At 33.4% G+C, this 23,998-nt stretch overlaps 1 protein-coding gene across 2 annotated transcripts in view; it reads right to left on the bottom strand.

Moving 5' to 3' along the window:
• Nucleotides 1-3,653: 3,653 nt before the first annotated feature.
• Nucleotides 3,654-23,998, bottom strand: part of HNRNPLL (heterogeneous nuclear ribonucleoprotein L like) — a 34,080-nt gene continuing 13,735 nt past the window's right edge. Inside the window, exons 3-13 of one of the 2 annotated variants that reach the window (XM_046662973.1) lie at nucleotides 22,611-22,848; nucleotides 21,079-21,164; nucleotides 19,832-19,928; nucleotides 19,673-19,745; nucleotides 15,141-15,212; nucleotides 10,794-11,011; nucleotides 8,032-8,153; nucleotides 7,321-7,522; nucleotides 6,607-6,664; nucleotides 6,422-6,520; nucleotides 3,654-3,799 (exon numbers count right to left, since the gene is read on the bottom strand). In XM_046662973.1, the coding sequence (XP_046518929.1) occupies nucleotides 3,744-3,799; nucleotides 6,422-6,520; nucleotides 6,607-6,664; nucleotides 7,321-7,522; nucleotides 8,032-8,153; nucleotides 10,794-11,011; nucleotides 15,141-15,212; nucleotides 19,673-19,745; nucleotides 19,832-19,928; nucleotides 21,079-21,164; nucleotides 22,611-22,848 (1,321 nt within the window). In that variant the 3' untranslated portion in view covers nucleotides 3,654-3,743. The remainder of the gene's footprint in view (nucleotides 3,800-6,421; nucleotides 6,521-6,606; nucleotides 6,665-7,320; nucleotides 7,523-8,031; nucleotides 8,154-10,793; nucleotides 11,012-15,140; nucleotides 15,213-19,672; nucleotides 19,746-19,831; nucleotides 19,929-21,078; nucleotides 21,165-22,610; nucleotides 22,849-23,998) is intronic. The other variant, XM_046662974.1, reaches the window with a different exon arrangement.

Raw genomic sequence — 23,998 nt, 5'->3', positions numbered from 1 at the left:
GTGCTTATATATACAAAACAGAGTTATGTTCTAGGATCAGGTAATATCTGACGGGATACTGGAAAGTCATACGGGATAAGCAACAATTCTTCCTGGTCCCTGCCCATCAAATATTTGTAGTATCTCCCAAAATGTGAAAAAGCACTCGTACAAATGATTGAAATGTTCCCCAAGGGGGTGGTACCTACCTTATTGAGAGCCACTGGGCTACAGGGATGAGACTAAGTCAGCCAGGCTCACTGGAACCTTGATTACTCTATACAATGGGGGGAGGGTGGATGGAGGGTGGAGAGGCAGCAATATCTGCCACTTCTAACTTCCTCATTCATAAATTAAAAGAATTTCAAGAGCTCCCGCAGATAAAAGGCTTTATTTATATTGAAGAAACTTTTATTAGTAAAGTCCACCATATTTGTTCAAGTTCAAAGCACGTTAAAATTGAGATGGCTAGGAAGGTGATTAGCTGAACTAAAATGTATCAGGTTTTTAATTAACACTTTAATCCATCTGGTAGAAATGCTAGGTTTTAGGAAAAGGCAAAGACATCACAGATTAAATATGTACTAAATTTAAAATCCCCAATAACTTCTTTGGCTTAAACAGGAATCATTTCTGCACATTCACTTACTTTTTGGTTGACAATGGAAATCATCATAGTAAAAAAAAATTCTGAAGAAATAAAGCATGCTGAAGGACAGAACATACGAACCCTAATTTTTCTTTTTGTCTAATCCACTGTTTTTCAAGGCTTAACTCTATAAGAAAACCAATGGTACTATGAATTAAAAGGCTTGCACCTCTTTACACGGCTTCTCAATGGACTAAAAGTCTCTTGAGCAAAGACCCATATGGAGACAGGGAGGTTATCACAGTTATTTTTCTTATAAGAACCTGTCACCTGAAGAGCTTTTTAAGTGAAACAAAGCTCCTTGTGTTTTAGATTCCTAATTATGGAATAATGTTCTACACTTAAAATTTCTTCATTCTAGAAAGAGTATCACTGATAACTACTAAAAAGCAGTTACCTAGCAACCTACCTATCTCTGCAGATAGCAATATAAAGAAAACGTGAAACACAACTGACCTCATTCAGTCATTCTTATTCTCTTCCCTCAGTTCAGTCCTAGAAAACAAACAGTTTGGACAACCAAACTACTAGGACGCTGCTAAGTCTCATGTCATTGCAACTGCAAACATTTTTTATTTGGTGAGGTAATACCCTCAGCAGGAAAGCGAGGATTCTAAAAGGTAGCTTATGTTCCATAACTCAGTTTTGCAGACTCATTATTAAATATTTAATGGGATTTGGATATAAAATGGAATTTCAATATTAAAAAAATAAACTCAAAGCTAATATTATTTCTTTACAGCTGTAAAATCTGCTCTCTCATGTTCTAAAAACAGAAAGATAGCAAAGGGAAGAATGTTGTTAAGGCTAAGGAAAGAGGGAGTGTTGCCAAAGCAAACTCCATTAACAGTGGTGACGCCCAAGTAAACTGTCAAAGACACTACTGACAGCAACCGCATAGGGCTGACACATCAGTGCATAGATCAGCAAGGCCCAACTCACCAACTAATTTGCACCTGAAGAATTTACTTGTTATTTTGGTGGAGAAAGAGCACTACGACAGAGTTCATATCTAAAAGTCAATACCACTTAAAACAAATATAAATTAAATAAGCCCTGTCACCATCCAGGGATTTGTTTACTAAAATCTTAGGCAAAAAATAATCTATAACACTCACATTCATATTCATTTTCAGAGGGAGGGGAAGGGAAGGAGACAACTATTAGATATATTCACAAGTTATCTTTCTTTTTGATGAGGAAGATTGGCCCTGAGCTGACATATGTGCCAATCTTCCTCTATTTTTTTATGTGGGATGCAGCCACAGCGTGGCTTGACAAGCGATGTGTAGGTTCGTGCCTGGGATCCAAACCTGCGAACCCCAGGCTGCCAAAGCAGAGCACAGGAACTTAACCACTATACTACCAGGTGGGGCCCCACAAGTTACCTTTTAAAATTAAGACATTCCAATTTTGCAATAAATATAGAAAGGTATATACTGGGGGGGGGGGAGGGGGGGCGGAGAAAAGCTTGGTTTATTGTAAACTTAGGTGAACTTACGTATTAAATTGGCAATGAATGAGGAATATACACAGTCTGCTATCAAACATTTACAATTCATATACAAGTTACACTTGGCTTCACTTATTGGGCTCCATGATAAGGGTCTAAAATGCTTCTAGATTGAACCTAAATTTTTCTAGATCTTTAGAGGGCTGAAGGGACACTGGTCCACTGCTTTCAAAATTCAAGGGGAAATAAATGTTAATATGTTTAGTTTCCATTTAAACTTTCTATTCAACAGCTCTTAAATTTTTTAACCCCCTGCTTTTCTAAAAGGATTAAGACAATTGCCTTTTTTATATTAAAATTCAAAATAAAGCTTTTACAAAAGATCTAAATGAGATTTCTACATGCAAACTAAAACTCTGAAGATCACAATACTGCTATTGCCAGCTAAAGACTTCACAGTTATTCTAAGTAGATAAAACATATTCTCCCTTCTTTTAAAGATGAAAATAAAACGGCTATATCAGTTTTCTATTATAAAAAAAGCTGTGAACTTGGTAACAAGTGTTTAATAGTCTCTTAATACCATGTTTAGTCTTTATATCTTACTTGCCTATGTATGACGTGCTATTTTCCAAAAAAGGAAAAAAACAGATCCAATGAGAGAAAGAATGTTTAATAAATGGTGTTGAAACAAATAGCTATCTGTTTTGAATAAAAATAAAATTAGATCCTTATACCTTGCACCATATAGAAAAATACATATATTACTGATGGATTCAAGAGTAAAAAATAAAAATGCAAGTACCAAAAATTCTACATACAATTTTAGGGGGTTCAGACTCCCTAAAGCCCATCCATGGATCTCAGATTATCTAGAAGAGGAAGTGTTAATAATAACTTCTATTAAAATCTCAATGCCAAATATCAGACATGTTTCCAAGATCAAGTCACATGCAACAAATGAAGATGAACACATTAACTCATTGTTGTAACTTTATAAAATCTCCAAACTAGAACTAGAAACAGAGGCACATCAATACAAATGGACAATGACTTCAAAAAAAACACACCAATTTAAATAAGTTTGAGTGCATACTGTACAACTGTATCTATATGCCTGTTAGCCTTTCAGAAATATAAAATCAGCTAAATCTGTAATACTTAAAATTTATTATGTGCAATGTTATTCTCAAACTTGATTAAAATACTTAATAAATACAAGTTATGTTTAATATGAATAACTGCAACATACTTAAAGATCTAAACATATAATAAGAATTCTATAATATTAAAATGCAATACTTTCACCTGCGTTCATCTCATACACAATGGAAAAATACTTGCAGATAATTAGCATTAAGAATGCAAATATATTTTCACTGTGGAAGAAAAATAATAAGATTAGAAATAATATATTTGCGTAATCTACAAGGAGGCTGTAGATAGTCTACATTATGATAATCTATTTTAAAATGAAAACAATTCAATATTTAATTTTACAACAGATTTACTCAAGGCAAAATACTTGTTTATTACAGAACAGGACCTTAAATCAAAGTATGCAAGGCAACCTTAGATCAACCATTTTAAATTTCTTTTAATGAAGTGTAGCTTTAAAACTGTAATAAAGGTGAACATAAATTCTAACATGCTCTTCTCTTCTTATAAATGGGATGATGTAGAAAAGCAAAGCTTCAATGTGTAGGGATTGGAACCATCTGTAAAAAATTTAAAAACAAAGTTAATAATCCACTTCATCAAACTTTCAAGAATACCTTGAATTAGCAGAGTAAATTCTTTCACCTTTTTATAGTGTTAGAAGCAGAAATATAAATAAGGAAAATTCTACATAAGATAAGGGAAAGATTCCTTTTGTTCATATCTACTAGCAGGTAAGCTCCACAAAAGCCATCACTACTTTCCTACTGTTCTAAATATGACCTGACACATACAAGGCATTCAGTATTTTTTTAGTGAATTAATCGATCGTTACAAATAAATAGTATCAGGATTAGGCCTATGTCCATCTGCAAAGCTCACTTAGCAGAAAATATTATCACAGGGTAATTCCTCTATAAAAGCCAAGTCAAATACAGTTTGGGAACTGAGATAAGACTGGAACGTACAGTACAGGAAGGTATTACTGAGCTGAAAAAGTTCTGGGAGATCTAGTACTAAATCTCTGATCATTAATAGGGCATATAAATTCTAAAATTACTCAATAAAAAATTGGGTGTAATCCACAAAAGTACTTCCATTTTATACATTTTTCTTTAACTTTTCAGACAGAGCAGAGATAATTCTTCATCAACTGATTATGCAAAGGAACAATTCTGGTATCTTAATGTACCAGAATTTTAGTATTAAAAGCTATAGCTCCTTAACGTAAAAAAATTCCTATAAAGGAAAAAAAGCATATACACCAACAAGTATTTGCAAGACACTGCATAGGATAAAAAGAAAAATAACTGTACCTGCCTCCAAGGAGTTTACAATTCATATACTATCTTGAATATATCTCAAATATGCATCTAATTTTAAACTCTTTTAAAACTTTCTATCAAAAACTAAGCCTGGCTCACTACTTAAAATTTACTTTTGTGACTAAAAGTAAAATGAAAGGAGGTATTCCTATTTATTTATTTTTTAACTTTTTATTAAGAAAATTTTCAGACATAAAAACTATATAGATTAGTATAATGAACCCCCACATATATATCACCTAGCTTTAATAATTGTCAACATCTGGCAGTCTTATTTCCTCTATCTGCCCTCCACACATTCTTTGGGGCTGGAATATTTTAAAGCAAAGCCTAGATGTGTTATTCCACCCATAAATCCTTCAGTGCACATTTTTCTTTGTTTTCTTTAATTATCATTTGTAATCACACCTAATGAAATAACAATTTTTTCCTACTATTTAGAAAAAAAGTTTTAACACCCTTTAGATCCAAGATCAAAGTAAATACACAGCACAAAGCTTTGAAAGTTGAGCACTTGAGCATTCTTTGCATGGTAAAAAAGAAGCCATTTACGGTTATGGAAAGAATAAACAAAGTGACAATTTCATTTGACAGAAATTAAAACAATGAAATACCATTTTTCATCTATCACACCGCTAAAAGTTAAAAGTATGACAACACTCAGTGTTGCTAAAAGTATTGGGCAATGGGCATTTCCATATACCACAGATAGTAATGTAAACTTGTGCAAACTTTCTAAAAGGCAATCTAGCAACATTTACCAAAATACAAACTTTTATGCCCTCCACTACTAGGAAATTGCCCTACAAATACAAAAGTGCAACTATAAGGATATTTGTTACAGTAAGAGAAAAAGATAACCGGAAACAACCAGTGTTCATCAGTGGGAAAATGCGTAAATCAAATAAACTGTGGTACATCGCTACTATGAATAGCTACTCTGCAAATGCTTTAAAAAAAAAGAAAAAAACAGGTATTTTGCATGTGCTGATAAAGAAATAGCTCCAAGATATATAAGTGAAAAGAACAAGGGACAGAGTAGCATGTATAGAACAACAACGTAAGTTTTTAAAATGTAGCTATATATACACTGGAGAGGAGGAATAAGAGGAGGAGACAAAAAGGTTAGAATTTATAGAAGGCATTAACTTTCATTTTGTACTTTCATGTACTATTTGAGTTTTTTAACCATATATATGTATTGCTTTATTCTAAAAAGATCAGTATGGATTGTGGAAGCCAGCCTCTAAGATGGCCCCAATGATCCCTACCCTCCTGGTATTCACAGTCCTGTACAGCCCCCTCCCACATCTGTGTGACCAGAAGAACACAGCATAAGTGATGTATGGCACTTCTACCACTAGGTTATAAAAGACATTGTGCTTTCTGTTGTTGTCTTTTGCTTTCATCTCTCTCGGATCCCTCACTGAAGGAAGTCAGCTACCTTGAAATGGCCAATGTGGCTTGACAAGGCCTGCAAACAACCATATGAGTGAGCTCAGAAGTGGATTTTCCAGCCCCTAGTCAAGACTTGAAATGACCACAGACCTGGACAACAGCCTAACTGCAATCTCATGAGACCCTGAACCAGAACTACCTAGCTAAAATGTACACAGATTACTGACCCTTAGAAACAGTGAGACAATAAATATTTGCTGTTTTAAGCTGCTAAATGTTGTGATAATGTTACACAGCAATAGATAACTAATACAAGGGTTATGTGGATTGTGGGATTTACATGCCTTTTTTTCCCTCATATTGCCCTGTAAGAAAAACTAATAAATGTTGTTTTAAATTCTTTGTCAATGTTTCTGACAGTTAACTCCCCTTGAATAATTACAACATCATTTTACTTACTTGGAACTCTTATCTGGTAGTGATTAAGTGCTGTAAGGGCTTCTACTGCATCAGTTTTGCATTCCCATTCTAACAGCCCAGAAAGCGTTTTGGCAGAAGCTAAAACAAAACAAAGAAACACAAATCCAGTATTTGCTTTTCATCAACTTAACCAGAAAACTTAAGCAGAGGGAATGTGCACTTACGTTTTGCATCAAACACTTTATATTTGATGAATGTAAGAACTTCATGGTCATTACACAACTGTCAAAGAAATGTAAAACTCCATTAAAAATACAGCCAGAATAATATTCCTACCTTTTTTAGAAAGTAAACTTTAGGGCAGCATTTAAGTTTTCAATCTGAGAAGAATGAATTAAATCAAATGTTTTTAGATTAATATGTCAAATGAGAAAATCAATTAAAAATAGTGATACTCTATAAACTATGTAAATAACGAGCTGTTATACAAAAAACCACAGATTTGTAACTAAAATATTTATTCTCAGAGTTGAGCAGGATTTATCTAGTACCTAAGGTAGGGAGTAAAGTTCCAGAAAATCACTTCTTTTCTGAAGCATTTCCTATGGTTAGGGAAAAGGCAGGGATATACAAAATTTTGTTATGGGTGAGATTTAAGGACATAGTAAAAGAATTTTCTCAATGCAGGAGTAAGGGTGTCCCATTCTAATTCCAACTCGCAAAAAGATTGAGCCACAAACCAACAAAAGACCAATAAAGAATGGAGGCCAGAAAAGTATAATGGTCAAAAAATGAACTATATAAAGTATCAAATAAATAACAGAATACTAACAATAATATCAAAAACAGAAGAACAGAGCAAGACTTAAAATGAGGCTAAAATATATTTTAAAATAGGAAATAGGAATATTCTACGCAACCTGTATTTTACTGCCCACCTTTGTGAAGGTCTCTTCTGTGACACACAGTGGAACATTATAATAATGCAGAACACATGACGGTGGTTGAATTATATTCTTAGATGCTTGGCCGGCACTTGTAAAGCGATTGTTTTTGCTCATTGCAAAATCCTTGTAGCTACTTGTACCATCCTCCAGCTCAAATATTTGACTTGGAACAACTGAATGTTGTTTAGACACACTAAAGATTAGAAAGGAAAAACGTACAGAACATACCTTGTTAGATAAAAAAGCAGCAAGTAGCCAGTCTCGAGATGTTAACATATATGCCTGCATCAATCTTAATAAAAAAGGCATATGTAGCTATTTAAATACAGCTTAAATATTTGATATTTTGAATATTTACTTAAATATTCAAATTTAGGTTGAGTTATAATCAATCACTCTTATAGGTTAGACATCAATTAGAAAGAAAAATCTATTGAATATATTCTCATATCGGAAAACTTTAACATAAAAACTTGCTCATTTTAACATGCTGTTTTATGATCATAAAACTAAAAACTAGGTATAGGTAAGAAAAATCTGAATTATATGACCTTAATACCTTGTCTAAAATGACAATACTACAGCTGCTAGTTTCAGATGTGCTCTTAATTACATTAAAATATTCAAAATTGAAATTAACATCTCTAATAAAAAGGATAAAGATTTTCTAATATTTTTAAATTTACCACTTAAGATAATTACCAAACATTAAGCCGTTTCCCAAATAACTTGACATTGTTAAGGTGTGTGACAGCTCTTTCTACAGCATACTCATCACCCATTTCTACCAATGCTGTACCAGGAATGGTCTTCATAAATTTTACCTGTAAATATAAAACCCCAAAAAGGTGACCATTTAGTTCCCTTTTACAGTAACAGGATTTCTAAAAGATAATGTGATTTAAGTGGTTGATGTCAAATATAGAAGATCACCTGGAATCTTAACTTTATTCTGCTGTGCTATTGGACACTCAACTCTTATCAAAATTCAAGAAAGTTAAAAAGGAAGACTACGATTCTATTGTATAGCTTATTGAAGAGGAGCACAGGCTTACCTTGGCTCCATTATTTATTAATTGTATGATGTGGGGCAATTTACTTCACTTCTGTGAGCCACAGACTTCTAAATAAAATGGAGATACTGATAGCATCTGGCAGAACTCATCAATATTTATTCATTCAACAAATATTTATTGAATACCTAATATGTTTTGATAAGCTAGGTACTTGGGATTTAATGGTGAACGAGACATGGAACTCTTGGAAGCTAATATTTTACTAAGTAGGTCAGAAAATTAAAAGTAAATAATTACCAACTATTCAGAGTGCTGTTAAAGCAATAAACAAGACGTTTATGTAGAAATAATGGAAGACGGACTTGAGATAGCCATTGCTAGCAGGAAGGCTGTGTAAGGTTAAGAGCAATTTTTAAAAATAGTCAATATTTCACAAGTTTTCATGATATATATCTTGGGCAGAGGCCATACTTATCCTCTTATATTATTCCCATTTTAGTATACAATGCTATAAGGGTTAGAGATGGGATAAAGTATGATAATCATTCGGCATAGTGCCTACTCCTTGAAAAGTCCCTAAACAGCTATTAGATACCACTAACATTCCTGACACCTTGAACACACTTCCTTCTTAGCTGTTAACCTCTAATCAATATCCGAAATGTATTTACGCAACAAGTGCAACACAGCACTTATATCAACCATTGCAACTGTCAATTTTAATGCTCTAGTCTATCATTTTTTTTACTATATCTGCACTTGAACAAAACCCAGTTGTAGCAGACCTTTTCAGCTTTATTTAAAATCAACTACCTTCTTGTGGGCAAAATTTCTCTCCCTTGATTTAATGCAATAACATCCTACAAATCTAATAGTGACTAAATATATATGTTAAATATGTAGTTCTTGTACTGGTAAATCTCCAAGTCGGAAAAAAATTAACTATATGCAGGTCTTTGAAGGATTATGATGACATTAACAATGTATCATTTAAAATGTTTAAACATTTTGGGATGTGGAGTAAGAGAGACTAAAACTGTTCAAATAACATACAAAAAACTTAAGGTTTATTAGAAAAAGTGATTTAGGTTTCTAAATCATGAGACAATTGGTTGATAACACAAAAGACAAAGATCTACTAAAGACGTTGCTCAAATTGCCTGATTCTCGTTGTGTACAAATGTGAAAAGCACAAACAGAAAAGTAACACCATGCAAAGAAGGTTAAAATATACATTAAAGCCCATTTAGTTATCAAGCCTGCAGTTCCTAGACCTTAACTAAACACCCAGGTGTTAAGATAAATGTTTGTGTGAAAAAATCTGAACTACTTTTCCCAATGTTGCTAAATCTGTGCCACGTATACTTAGCTACTTATATAAGCAGATATATCCCATATGTTATCCCCTAAACCAAACTGTTGAGGAAATTCTTGTTTCAGAGATTTTTCTGAGTTGCTTCTTCAGATCAAGGAGGTTTTAGAATTAATGGAGTAATAACTAATAGTACCAACTTTCTAAGCCATGCTCCCCTGCCCCCACATACTTATGACTCACATGCTTATACTTTTTTATTGTTGTGAAAAAAACACTAAAATCACTTAAAACAACAGGGAAAAATAACATTACTACAGTATTGAAATTCAAGCAAGTGTATCAAACAATTGGTCACTTAAGACTACCTAGTTAAATTTTCCATGGTTCTTTCAAAAATATTTTAGCATCCACTTTATGACAGGGACTATTCTAAGTATTTGTGAGGTATCAATGAACAAAAAACATCACAGATCTGGAGAAATCACAGAGTTATCTGGTAAAAATAAAGTCACAATTTTAAAGATCTTCGAAAATACGTAAAATTTAAACGTTTTGCTACTTTTTGAGCGTAAGCCTCCGGACGGCATCTTGGACACATTCTACCAAAGTGGGTCAGTTTCAAACAATGATTGAGCTAAAAGCACACTGTTCCTCAGAAGATATTAGAACTCTTAGCATTTGGGAGGGAAATGTATCAATCCAGAATTCTCCTAAAATTCATGACTTGTGGCCAAGCTCTGAGACATGTTTATGTATACCCAGCTACATGAAAGTCACTGCTCTTTCAAATCCCACAGTTCAACGTATTAAATTCTAGAATCTCTTTGAAATGATTAAAAAAATATAGGTTTTATGCCTAAAATACTCTAGCAACTGATTAAACTACTGTTTTGGACTTCAATTCATATTAGTAAATTATTTAAAAATATTTTTGGAACCAATAATCTATATTGATTACCTACCAACAAAAAATAATTTCTAGAGTTCCTACCTAATGGATTTTTAGCTTCTGTGGGTAACTACTGAAAGAAGCTGCATGTTCCTAGTACAAGGAGAAGACACATATTTGCAGCCTTTTCAGATTTTCCTACTAGATATCCTAGCAAAAGAAATTAATATAAAATGAAACTTACCTTTTCAATATTTCCATATAAGCAGAACAGATTGAAAACTCTTGAACAATTCATTTTTAGCTGATGTAATCCACTAACCATTACAACTGAACCAGAGGGATTTCCCCCATGCATGTAAGAGGAAGAAGCCTGCGGTAGTGGATAGGCAACAAGCTCCGGTGTGTCTCGAGAACCCATTCTGTAACGACTTGGTAAAGGCAATAATGGACCATGGGATCCTATAAAAATGATGAAAAAAAAAGAAAACACAATGTTAGCAGATACATTTCACCACACAAAAAATAAATTCTTAACATTAGCTAATTTGACATATGTTCAAGGAAAACTCAAATGTGTGAATATTCAAATATAACCTGTGGGAATTAACAACATTCATGTTTGTTTGTAAATCTAATATACATTGACCTGCACACACCTGCATACCTCAGGCTTTAAGTTTATATTTTTAAAAAATAGTAGTTTAACAAAAAAAAGTATCTATGATCAGGCCATAAGATAGAGGGGGGAAATCATTGCAAAATTTTGGACCTCTGTATATAAATTATACCTCCAACTAAAAAACAAACTTCTACCAACCTCTTTTGGAGGATAATACAATAAAATATACAGTGAAATCTAGGAAACGATCTCTATATGGATATAACAAAAAGAACACCTTTAGTTCCACTGAAAAGTTGTCTCCTTGAAATATATTTTACTATAATGTACTTTCAAGGTTAGTATTTTATTCTTCTAATTCTAATTTAGGAAACTAAAACCCTAGATTTAGTTAATACCTCACCAACAAGGAGGTGTCATTATTTAGCAACCTCCACTTTTTGAAATAGCAATAACCCAGAAGAAAATAATGCCTGAGTATCTGAAACTGCTGTCATAGAAACATACACAAATCTATGTCACTTATATTGAGAATCCTTACTAAAAATCCTTGCTAACTTTATAGTAGTTCTAAACAACTTTAAATTATCTGGTTTTCCCATCCATAACATTAGAAGAAATAAGAAAAATAAAGCTAGAGTGAATAGAATAGACAGTAATGAGAGAATCTGGAGAAACTGTTAATACTATAAGTGGGCATAGGGCACATTTACAGCAGCAAAGAGGCATAAGGAACTCAGAAGAAGCAACTAAGATGGAGACATGTAGCTCAGAAATCACTCAGGCACTCGTGAGTTAGTGATTATAGAAACATACTCTAGGGTACATGTAAAAGTCCTCCTGATGTGCAAAAACCCCAAGTTCTTCCCTTGTTTCTCAAGAAGCAAAGCATATGTAATGCTACTGAATTTCATTTTCATATAAGACTAAGAGACACACTTGTCATCTACTAAGTGAGTTACTAAGAACTACTATATTTCAGTATCGTAGCACGCTATTAGAGCTTATGTGGACTCCAATGCAGTATTCAGTATTCCTAATATAGCTGCCATTCCCAACAACACAGCAACACTACCACTGAGCACACTGAGCGAACAGTGTGAAGTCTTACAATTTTGTGGAGGAATACTTTATCAATGCATCATCATTAGTCCTGCCTTAAATTGGTCATGGTTTTCAACTGCTCTTCTTGCTGGTAATTGTAGTTTATCAAAACTATCAATATAGCTCATGGTGAGTTACTTGTTAGTAACCATATATATTTTGGCCTCTAATTTAGACTGTTATACATACAGTGGGGTCAAACATCACTCATTCTTATCCCTACTGCAAAAGTACAGATACATATTATACTACTCCCATACTGCTACCATTTGCTTGTACAGTAATAACACTTTGCCATTATCACTAAATTTTCTTTTTCATAGAAAGTGGAAACTTCCTCTCTGCTTAAATTGGCCAAGGTCCAAATACTTTGAGTCCACTGCCATAGGTAACAATCGAATTCAGTGCAAAAGAATAACTGATGTGTGTAATTATGACCTTGAGCCATCAGGATCAAATTATGTTACCTACGCTATTTAAACTGTTACCTATATTGTTTAAGAAGATTAAAAATAGAAGTCTTTTAAAAGCTTTCTATACTAAATAATCCATGCAAAAAGTTTTGGTGCTTAAAAAATTAATGCTTCAGGAATTTAAAAAAATTCGCTTATGTGGAAGAATGCTACATAAATGGAATTAACATTTTGAAGGCATTTCCCATCTTTGATAATTTAAAATCTTTGGTCCAGGAACCATGTCCAAAGATGCTAGCAATTAATATATAAACTTTTCTTGGGCTCACAGCAAATAAATATGTATATTCATTTTTGCCACTTTTCAAGTATGAAGGCTTCTACCCATTCACCCTACAGGGCTGGGCTTCCCAAATTTAAAGAATTCTGAAAGCATAGATTTATACTGCTATAATAAACTAATTAATAAAATTAATCTAACTAAATAAAGTTTCTCTATTCCCTCTTTCTCACATACCATCATAAATAAAAAGCCACCCATGATATTGACACCAAAACGCAAATACCCTGTTTTGCTAAACTGCTGATCTAAAGGGATACAGATACAATTCACAGGATTTGTAAAATAAAAAAAAAGGATACAGATGTGATTCACAGGATTTGTAAAAAAGCTCAGTATCACTAGCACCCACTTCCATCTTCTTTGTTTTTTCCCCAGTTTCCTCATCTTCTCTTCTCTGCCTCTTTTTATGCATCTCTCTCTCTCTCTCTCTTTCCTCCTATATCCTATTCTGCTTACTTCCCTAGGAAAGTAAACAAATTATCATCAGAGTTAAATGTTTCAATGGATATAGCTCAGAATGGACAGCTCTACACAATTCTATCACAATCATTCCTTCTCGGCAGGACTCTCAAGAGCCTGAATTTTCCCTGTTTAACAACTGTCACTTCAAAGAATTCTGCATCTCTTTAAGTAAGCTTACAATTTAAAATTTACAGACACACTTTAAATAAATTAGGGCATGAAACTGACAAAGAATTTCACAATAGGCTTTTATAAAACAAAAAGTTCTTCTAGGGCATATAACATTTTTGTTTATACAATTTGTCAGTAAAACATATTTTATAAAGGAAGGCGAACCTGAAAACCCATTCTGAGAAGACAGTCTCTGTCAATACTACTACAGTAGAATTCTCTATCCTTCATCTGTTCTTTCAGAGTTTTCTAGCCCCCTTTGGCAAAACATTTAACCAATTTTTAGCCTTCAGCTGACTGCATGACACAGTTATATACTCCATAACTACACTACAAACTTGTGATTAGCAATTCTTCTGTAACACTCCGTTTTGCAAAAGCACAGTAGGCTCCTAATAAGTGTTTCTTTACTGCAGGATCAGAACTACCCATATGACTATATTTAATGCTTACTCAGTTAAAGAAAGAAACTAAGAAAAATGATTAAGGAACACACTACTAAACGATCATAGTAAGATTTTCATTGTGTACCACAATTACTGTTTAGATTTAACCTAGAGATTGTTTCAGTCTCTTCTGCCATATAAACTTATGACCACAGAAACTTGAATACATATACACACACACACACACACAAAACACAGAAGTAATAAACCCCTGGAGTTCAAAAAAAAGACACTAGGGAATAAGCTAAAACTCACAGTTAAGAATGGTCATCAAACATGTAGGCAATCTGAAAACATTTCCAACAAAAGGCAACACTGGGCTTTCCAATGATAAATCCCAAGAGTACAATATAGCAATTTCTATTTTCTACCACTTCTAATAGTATTATACTTCAACTTCAAACCACAGAATAGGTGCAGTCAATAACTACTGCTAAAAACTAAAAAATATTTAAAAACACAAACCACAGAATAGGTAGGGTCAATAACATAGCAAACATTAAAACTGAGAAGTTTTAGAAGAGGAATTAAATAAAAACAAATTTAACCAAAGCCAAAATACCAACTGTAGAGCTAAAAGAAAGAATCAAGGATCTAACCAGATACATGTTTCCTTTTTGACAAATATTCCATTCTTTCTAACTTTATTACTCAAAATTCCTCTTTGTTCATAATCGTTAGAATGGAAGAAAATACACTTACTGAGCAATAATACTTCTTTTTGAGCCTAACAGACCAGAATCCATTACTAATCAAAATCAAAACAAAAGAAAATATAATGGGAAAAAAAGCTTTCAATCCCCAACCAACAGTTCTCATTTATCTCAAGGATTATATAATATATCAATATCCTAAGAAAATAAAGGATTTTAGACAAATCCTTAGAAGTACATTATAAGGGACTGATCCCCTATAAACCAAGTCAGGCGAGCAGGAAAAACAGAAATAAGAAATGTGCCATTCTTCATCAGAAATGCAAAAATTCTAATAGTTTGTCTATACTACCTTCCTTCTGCCTTGACAAACTTACCATAGCCATCATGTCTAAACGAAGAAGGGTGTTCTCCCAAAATGGCTTGCCTCTGGCGACCCTTTCCTCTATCTGACACAAAAGTAGAAACATGGTTTTAACAATTTTGACCCAAGTACTTAACAGAGTTCTCACATGGGAAACACCCATTCAAAACATCTATTACAATTCATAAAAGAAATATGATTCCTGGTTAACTTTAAACATCCATTCATATCCAATTTAAATACAAACACCAAAAGTTTAAGAAAGTAATTCTATCTAACAAATTCCACTTAACTTGAAAATATCTTTTTGGCAAATGCCAAATACAATCACACTTTCATATTTAAGGAAAGAATGGATACTTTTCAGAAAATGAATGTACACAATGCTAGTTTGACACTGTACAGAAGTTTTTACCAATACATGTCTTTAAAACAAGCTTTAAGTGCAGTACTTTTGAAAGACAGTACCTGAATCATACTATTAGCTTCAACAGCAACACATTTTCAAAGTGGGCTTCTTTCAAGAAGTTCAGCATAAGCCAACAACAACCTGTATTACATGGTTTCACAATCAGTAAACACAGAGTATTTTGTATGTATATACAAATATTTACAAACACCTACTGACTTGAGAGCTGGAAATTTGCACATCACTGGCCCATATTATATCATGGATTGGTCGTTGTCTATAGACCTTAACACCAGGCAAGACTATGAGCACCTCCCAAAGTTTAAATATGCCAAGATAAAGCTAACCAAGGGGGCTACATTATTGGATGAGAGTACTACAATACTCCTATAGGATAATTTTTACTCTAGCTACATTTTTAGGGAAGGCATGCCAATTTTCCCAAATCTAATTTGAGACATCAAAAAAAATTACTTGTATGTGTCTAAAATAGCACTTCCCATGGTGGTTAGTAAATTTTAGAATCATTGTATAATACTTTTAGAAAGTTTGCTGACCAAATTATCCGTCCAGTAAGATATTTTTAAATGTATCTTGAGTCTGATCATTCTAATCTTTGAAAATTCAGAGGCTTTCCATATATCCTTAGTTACCTAAACAAATGAAGTTTATGGGAGATGAGAAATACTTTGATTCTCACTTCAGTCTAGAGAAATATTGTTTTTATTACCTATTCCAAGTTATCATATCATTGAAAGGGACCTAGGAGGTCATCTAGTTCAACTTTTATTCAGTGTATAAATTCTCTTTACATCATTCCTATCAATTAGGACCATCTAGCCTCCGCTCACCCAACACCAGTAACAGGGTACTCACTACTTTCCCTTACATTTTTTGTTAGTCCTAAATCAAGAGAAAATTAATTTTTATACTTTATAGAAATTGGTCATCTACCCATATTCTACCTCATTTGGGACCTCACAGACTAAGTCTTTCTCCAAAAACTCTTTCAAATGCATAAAAGTTATTATGATGCCCCCCTCCATTTCCCCAAAGTCATTTCTTCTCCTCTCTAAACGTTCACAGTTCCTTCTTTCCATTATACGGCTTCCAGTATCATCATTTACGTCTTACTCCCTTGAATCAATCCAGTGCTTATCCATTCTGCTAACATTCCTCTGCTTAAGCATGACACCAAACACTAAATACAATTCCTTATCTGATCTAGGAATCTTAAACGAAAACTACCATAATGTCTTCATGGTTTATTTTTATTGAAACGGTTAACGGTGTGCTATAAAGGCAAGAGTACTAAATTGGGAATCAGAAGATTCCAACTTAACCACTAATTTGCTGTATAATCACAGAAACAATCTTCATTCATAAAATGAAGGCGTTAGATGATCTCCAAGGTATCTTTCAGCCAAATATTCTCATTATTCATAATTCCCTTTATTTGAAGCATTTGCTACCTAATATAACATCACATAAAACAGAATAAGTATGTGGAAGAGTCAAACACTGAATACATCCGGCTATAAACAGTGGTTTGTAACCTTTCACAGATTCATCTGAAATCTGATGGAGGCTGTGGACCTTCTCCCCCAAAACATGCACATATACACAAGTTTTGTTTAACATTTCTAGAGGGATTCTCTGAAGTCCAGACTAAGAATCCTTTGCACTAAACTGTAATTTGGGCTGAAAAGGACTTTTAAAAATGAGGTTGTGGGGTCGGCCCCATGGCCGAGTGGTTAAGTTCGCATGCTCCACTTCGGCAGCCTGGGGTTCACTGGTTCAGATCCTGGGCACGGACTTACACACTGCTCATCAAGCCATGCTGTGGCAGGCATCCCACATATAAAATAGAGGAAGATGGACACAGATGTTGCTCAGGGCCAGTCTTCCTCAGCGAAAAGAGGAGGATTGGCGGTGGATATTAGCTCATGGCCAATCTTCCTCACAAAAAAAATTAAGAAGAAGAAGAAGAAGAGAGGTTGTATTTACAAAAGCATTCTTTTTTTTTTGGCCGAAAAACTTACAATTCAATATCAACTTGAGTGGAAGCTGAAGTCACTATAAAAACAAAAACATAAACTGCTATAGTCTTGCCAGACAAATATTTATCTGTAAAGAATTAGAAAACAAGACTTCTTTTCCCTTGAAAACATAACCAAAATTCTGTTTTACTTCCTTTAATTGTATTTCACTATTTAAATATCTACCTTACACATTTCTAAACTTTTCTGACTGTATTTCCTTGCACGGAAAACAAATCTAAGCTAGCTTTGGGTAAACTTTAGAACTTTTAAAAGAATAGATAAGAAGCATATCCATAAATGTTTTAAGAGACATTAAGAAAAATGTAGCTAAAACCCACTATTTCAAATGATTAAAAAAATTTTTTTTAAACAACTGAGTGTTCAATAACTTGACTGTAATTTGACAGAAGTGAGAGATTTCTCATCAACCACTTGTTCTGTTGTTTGAGTACTAAGGCTTTGTCTTCCAATACTGTATTCAACTGCACCAAGCCTACACCAAGCAGACTTCTGTGATTAGTGAAAAATGTGGGGTCCAGCCCAAGCTGCATTACAAAACAAAACTGTTTGCAACGCAATGAACAAGGCAAGATGATTTCAGGCCAATCATCTAAAAGTTCTAAATATTTGAACATGCAAAGGATCGTCGCATTGTCTTTTATTTTTTTTGTTTGGCAAGAATACGTGCACTATAGAGTCCCTACTGTCCACGATATTTTGGATGCCATGAAAATTTTTCCTGGTTTATTGATTTTTACAGATACATGTAACTGTATCTAACACATGGTTCAGATAGTGATATTGTAGTTGAGATGTAACCAATACTGCAGCCCCCTTGTTTTTACAAGATCCACATTTTAATTTGTACACTATTCCAGAATTGCCACACGGTTAAACAGTTTTTTCAGTGAAATCTATGCTCATGAAATCTAGCATTTGTAAGTTATAGGTGAAAACGCATCTCAAATGAAATGCTCTTATTTTCAGATTTATCAAGTTTAAATATATTCTACCTTGAACAGACATGTTACTTTCACCTACATTTGAAATGTCAAAATTTCTAGTTACACAAATTAACATGAGTGATAACCTTAAATTGTTACAAAAAGTGACAACTTATAAACAGCCACTTTACAAAAATCAAACCACACAGAAAATCATCTTTTACATATAAAGCACCTTTCATTATTATGTTATTCTATTTAACGTCCACAACTGAGGGAAAAAAAAAGTAAATTTAAGTGCAGCAAGTGTGCACCTTTCTAATCCTTTTATCTTTGATATCTGTGTGGATTGGTTGAGCATTATCAATTCCCAAGACCTATAGATAAATTGGCCCTGGTTATTTGCCAATTAACAATTTGAATCTAAGCTGCAAACAGTTACAGTAATGGGCATTAAGATTTACAACATTGTAAATAAAGTCTAGTATCCGTTAGTGTAAAGTTTTAAATTCTACAACTGAAACCTTACGGGAAATCGGACCATATACATACAACTTGAATAAATGGGCACAGTCTATCATGGTGTTCATCCCATGCAAGTCTGAAGTACTGTTAAGTGTCCTCCTTTAAAAACTTGGGGTGATGGTGCATGCAGTATGCAGTCAAGGTGAATTGCAAGTCTGAGTTTTTCAGAGGGCTTTTTGCTGATGCCGATGTTGTGCATGATGAAGTGTAGAGTCAGCCTGCTGGAGTCCTCTATCCTTCTTAATGCCTCGTCCAGCTTGGGGGAAAAGTCCTTTCCATAGAGAAGCAGTGTGCAAGTTTGCAGTTTGTAAGGAATATTCTGAGTCAGTTTCCTCTCCTCCAAAGAGAGAGAGCTGCTTGGAGAAATGCAAGTCCTTGAACTGCGGGCGTGCCTGTTATGTGTGGGCTCCTTGTTGAACTAAATATAAATAACTCAGTACATACCAGTAGGGGGCACTAATGTTCAAGGTTATTTTCCAGCATTACGTGGTCTTTTGCAACAAAAGCATTCATCAACAAGGTTTTCATTTGAATGAACTAGCTCATCTCAGGAAAGAGGAATCTAATTGCATATAAAAATTTGTCAGCAAACGTAAGTACATTCTAAAATGCATAAAATACTTACCTCGTCTTCCCAAATATGGTTTAGTGTAGTCCCAACTGTCATTGTCATTCCTAATAACATTTAGACGAGTTGGCTGTTAAGATTAAAAAGAAAGTAAGTTCAAATTGAATACCCAAAGCATAAATATTTCTTTGTTGAAATGCTGAAAAGAATATTTACCCTTGCATATTCGATTTTTAGTGTGCAACATCCAGCATATATATCTGCTCCATTGAGTGCTGCTTTAGCTTTCTGGGCACAAAGGACTGATTCGAATGTCAGCTCTATTAAGGAAATTTGGTTTAAGGTGTCCAACATTTAATCATTATTCACTTCCTAAGAAAAAGACTGAAAACAACCAGAAATAATTCTCTCACTTCCGGAAATGTTTTACCAAATAAAATTTCTAGATGAATTTTTAGTAGGAGAATTTATTTTTAAGATCAATGGTACTAAAGAAAACAGAACACAACTAAACTATCTACAGGAATCCTTCTGAATCATCAGAAGTACTTTATCAATTGAGGGAGAGAGGAAGAATGGAGCATAGTCCCATTCCCTAGCAAAGCACAGCTTGCTATCTTGAAACAGGAAATATTTTACTCAAAGTAGGAAGAACATTACAAAGAACCAAAACAATACAAAACAAATATGTGATTCTTATATATTTCTGAGAAGGCAGGGTTTTATCATCATTTAACTATCTTCATTTTATTGGTTTTAAAAAATTACTTAAGTCTATAATTGTTTAAAAAAAAAATCAAACCATAAAAGTAGTAAAAAAAAAGCAAAAACACCTTGCCAGAAATAAGCACCATAAAGAGTTTGCTGTATATCCTTACTTTTTTCCTATGCATACACACATACACATAGGTTAGGAGTTTTTTCTTAATTATTACTATTTTTTTAATACGATTGTACTATATATGGTATTTTATAACCTGTTCTTCTTACTCAATGTATAACAAATTTAACACAGAGAGGCTGTTCTTACATAAATCATGACCATTTGAAAGACTCAATAAAGATAGGTAAGAAAGGTTCTATTGACTCTAAAGTTTTGGCACTTCCAAACTAACTATTTTAAGGAGAGGTTCCGAAAAGTTCATTTGGGATAAATTTCAAAAAGATAAAAGTGTACATATTATCAAATAGTGTTATTTTCCCCCCATTAAAAAGGCAAAGCACACTGTTAAGATGAAGCACTGGACTGTTTTATGACAGCAAGTTATTCTTATCATAAATAGTAAAATTCTCTGTGGGTACTGCAGTTTCCTTTTTTAAATCTAGGACAAGTAGATTTTTGGGGAAGGAGTGAGGGAGAATAAACACCTCTTGTGCAGAAATGATGGATTAAGCAGGAAAAAATAAGATCTATATTACCCAGCATTCATATACATCAATAAAAATTTACAAATAAAGGATATTCAACCATTGCTTGTATTCCGTTTCTCTTGAATATAACAATACGTTGCACTTTTCCAACAGGGTTGCATACAGTATATAAAACATCCTATGAAGGAAAGAAAACAGGATTTCCTCACATTTTACGTTTAGAAAAACATTAAAGCTATACTGTTTTTACTAAAAAAAACAACTGTCAAGATACCATTTCTATTAATTACTAACCTTTTTAAAATTGTTACACTTTAATAAATCTAAAGTCATTTCCTCACATACACAATATACCCACATCAGAGATGTTCCAGTAAAACATCTGAAAAGCATTACTATCTATTTTCTCTCTTAAATGAATCTTCAAAATGTTCTTAATACATGCCTAAAATAATCCCAGACAACAAACAATAAATAAACCAAAACTGTAATCGATTACTTTATTTTTTCCAAATATTACTCTGAAATGTTTAATATTAAAATCACTTGAATTATAGTAATAAATATTTATAAAAGGGTAGTAGTAGGTCATTTCCGTATTTATTTTTCAAGGGACACTGGCTATAGAGAAAAAACCCAGGGAAAATCATTTACACAGTGTTAGATGTCACCAAACAAGAGGCGTGAATCATCTAAGAGAGAATCTAAATACCTACTTACTAACAATTCATCAACTTTCAAGAAATTTCTTAAACATCTAATTATATAGCTACACCATTACATATTAGGGATACAACAATAAACAAATCAGAGTACTTGTAGTACTCTAGATGAGTTATATTCTTTCTCCCAAAACACCAAATACCATAAATATATTAATACTGTTAATAAGCCTATAAACATTACAAAAGTAGATACATCCTGTCTAATTAAATTTAAATTTTAAACTAAACCTATGCTTTGTTTTGAGTTTATGTCACAACAACTTATACCCTTAGTAGAAATCATAATAATTAAAGCTTCTCTTACTATGATATTCTATTTGTTATAAAAACCAAGTGTCCTTGTCACTTGATTATTATGAAACAGCATGTGATTACAAAGTAGAAAACTCAACTGGTTCAGGACATGAATCCTTTTTAAAATTCTACTAGTATCATTTTATTAAAAGGTGAAGTAGGAATAAATCAGGCAGGTTTTTAGCAAGCTATCTCAAAACAGCTTATAATGATATATGCCTCTTACTGTACTATAGGATTCTATCATTACCTAGTAGATGCTGTTAATACATGCACTGGTTTATGAGTGAGACAGATTTCTTGGGTCATTTCCAACAAGGCTGTCTAATCCTTTATTATCAGAAACAGAGTTAACATTGATGCCAAGTAATAAAATTTTTAAAATGTGCTTATTTAATTATGACAGCTGTGCTTCTGACCTGTTTAGCTTCAGTACTATTTCTTTGTTGATTAAACCTAATATCAAAATTAATAATTAAATAAGTTTTTAAAAACCACATTATTTTCAAATATCTAGAAAGCAGTGAAGAAAACTATAGGTTAGTCACTCTAGAGGCAAATTCCAAAACCACTTTTATTTTAGTTTGTCATACTACAATACATACCACTGTAATTGGATAAAGAGGATTCTGAATTGATAGCAGAAGAACTTTGTTGCCTCCTGATGGATCATCAGTATTTCCTGGTCGAGTGATCCTTTTGCTAGTAGAATAGTTGAAAAAAGCCTGTTGACCAGCAATGTACACAGGTTCATCCGCAGCAAACGTTACACATTCTTTGGCACTATCTATGTTCTCAAATTCCACTAGAGCCTGCCGTTTAAATGGCATCATCATCACATAGCTGAAAGGGAGATTGAGAGGGAATACCCAAATATAGTAAGTTCAATTAACATTATTTGTTCTCAATCAAGTAAAAGTAGACTTTAACAAAAATGTGTTAAATCATACAGACTAGTATTCTTTACTACCTATATCCAACGTTAGTCAACTCAAATCATCCACATAAATTGTGGTATAGCAGGTAGACGGAGCCTATTTGAAAGCTTATCCTCCTGTGACTGAAAGCTTCTCCACCTCATGCCCTCCTCAAGCACAATTCTTTGATATTAGTTACTAATGACACCACCCAGTTTATTCCTCAGGCTGCCACTACCAGGAAGTATTAGAAAATATCTAGATACAGAAACCAAGAGAGATAAAACTTAACAGAAGGTTAGCAGATGGGGCACCTTACAACAGAAACTACAACCTCTATTGAATTTTCCAAATAAACAAGTGCCCACATTAATAACTAAGAACTGACTATACTTTCATGTATCTTACTAAAAACAGAGAACCAAAGATAAATAGAAGCAACTGCAAACCAACCAAGTTTCATACAAATAATCTCCTCCAAAATATTTTTAAATATTAAGGAATCCATGAAAAGACGTTCACTAGAATATGGTAATCATGTTTCCTCTGGGCAAGAGGGTGAAGTATGTACTTTTCATTGTATACCCTTTTGGGGGGAAATACATTTTAACACATGAAATGAAAAATGAAGAAATGAAGGAAGGCAGGAAAAAAAGAAATCAGAGGACATGGATCATAACAGGGGAAACATGTTCTCTGTTCACAGAAACAAGGACCTTAAAAATTATTTAAAATACAATTAATATGGTTTTTATAAGAGCAGAAGGCCAGAGAAATAACATTAAGTGAGGCCCTCAGTGACAGCACTGCTTATCAATCAGGCATCCAGGCCCTACCACTACACCTTAGAAACTGGCAAATGCTTTCTAATTAATAACAAACAGACCACTTTGTAGCCTGGCAAACTATATAACTTCTTATGAATTTCAGCTTCCTCATTTAAAAAACTTGGAGGAGTGTTGTCAAGGTTATAAATTGCTTGCCTTGCCTCATTTATCTTTGTATCCTCAAAATCTGGAAACAGAGCCTGGTATATAAGAAGAATTCAATCAATATTTGTTTGTCTATGAGGCTTA

The sequence above is a fragment of the Equus quagga genome, chromosome 5, assembly GCF_021613505.1.
Source record: "Equus quagga isolate Etosha38 chromosome 5, UCLA_HA_Equagga_1.0, whole genome shotgun sequence".
Lineage (NCBI taxonomy): Eukaryota > Metazoa > Chordata > Mammalia > Perissodactyla > Equidae > Equus > Equus quagga.
Note: the sequence above shows the minus strand (reverse complement) of the source record. Positions and strands in the feature narration are given on the sequence as shown.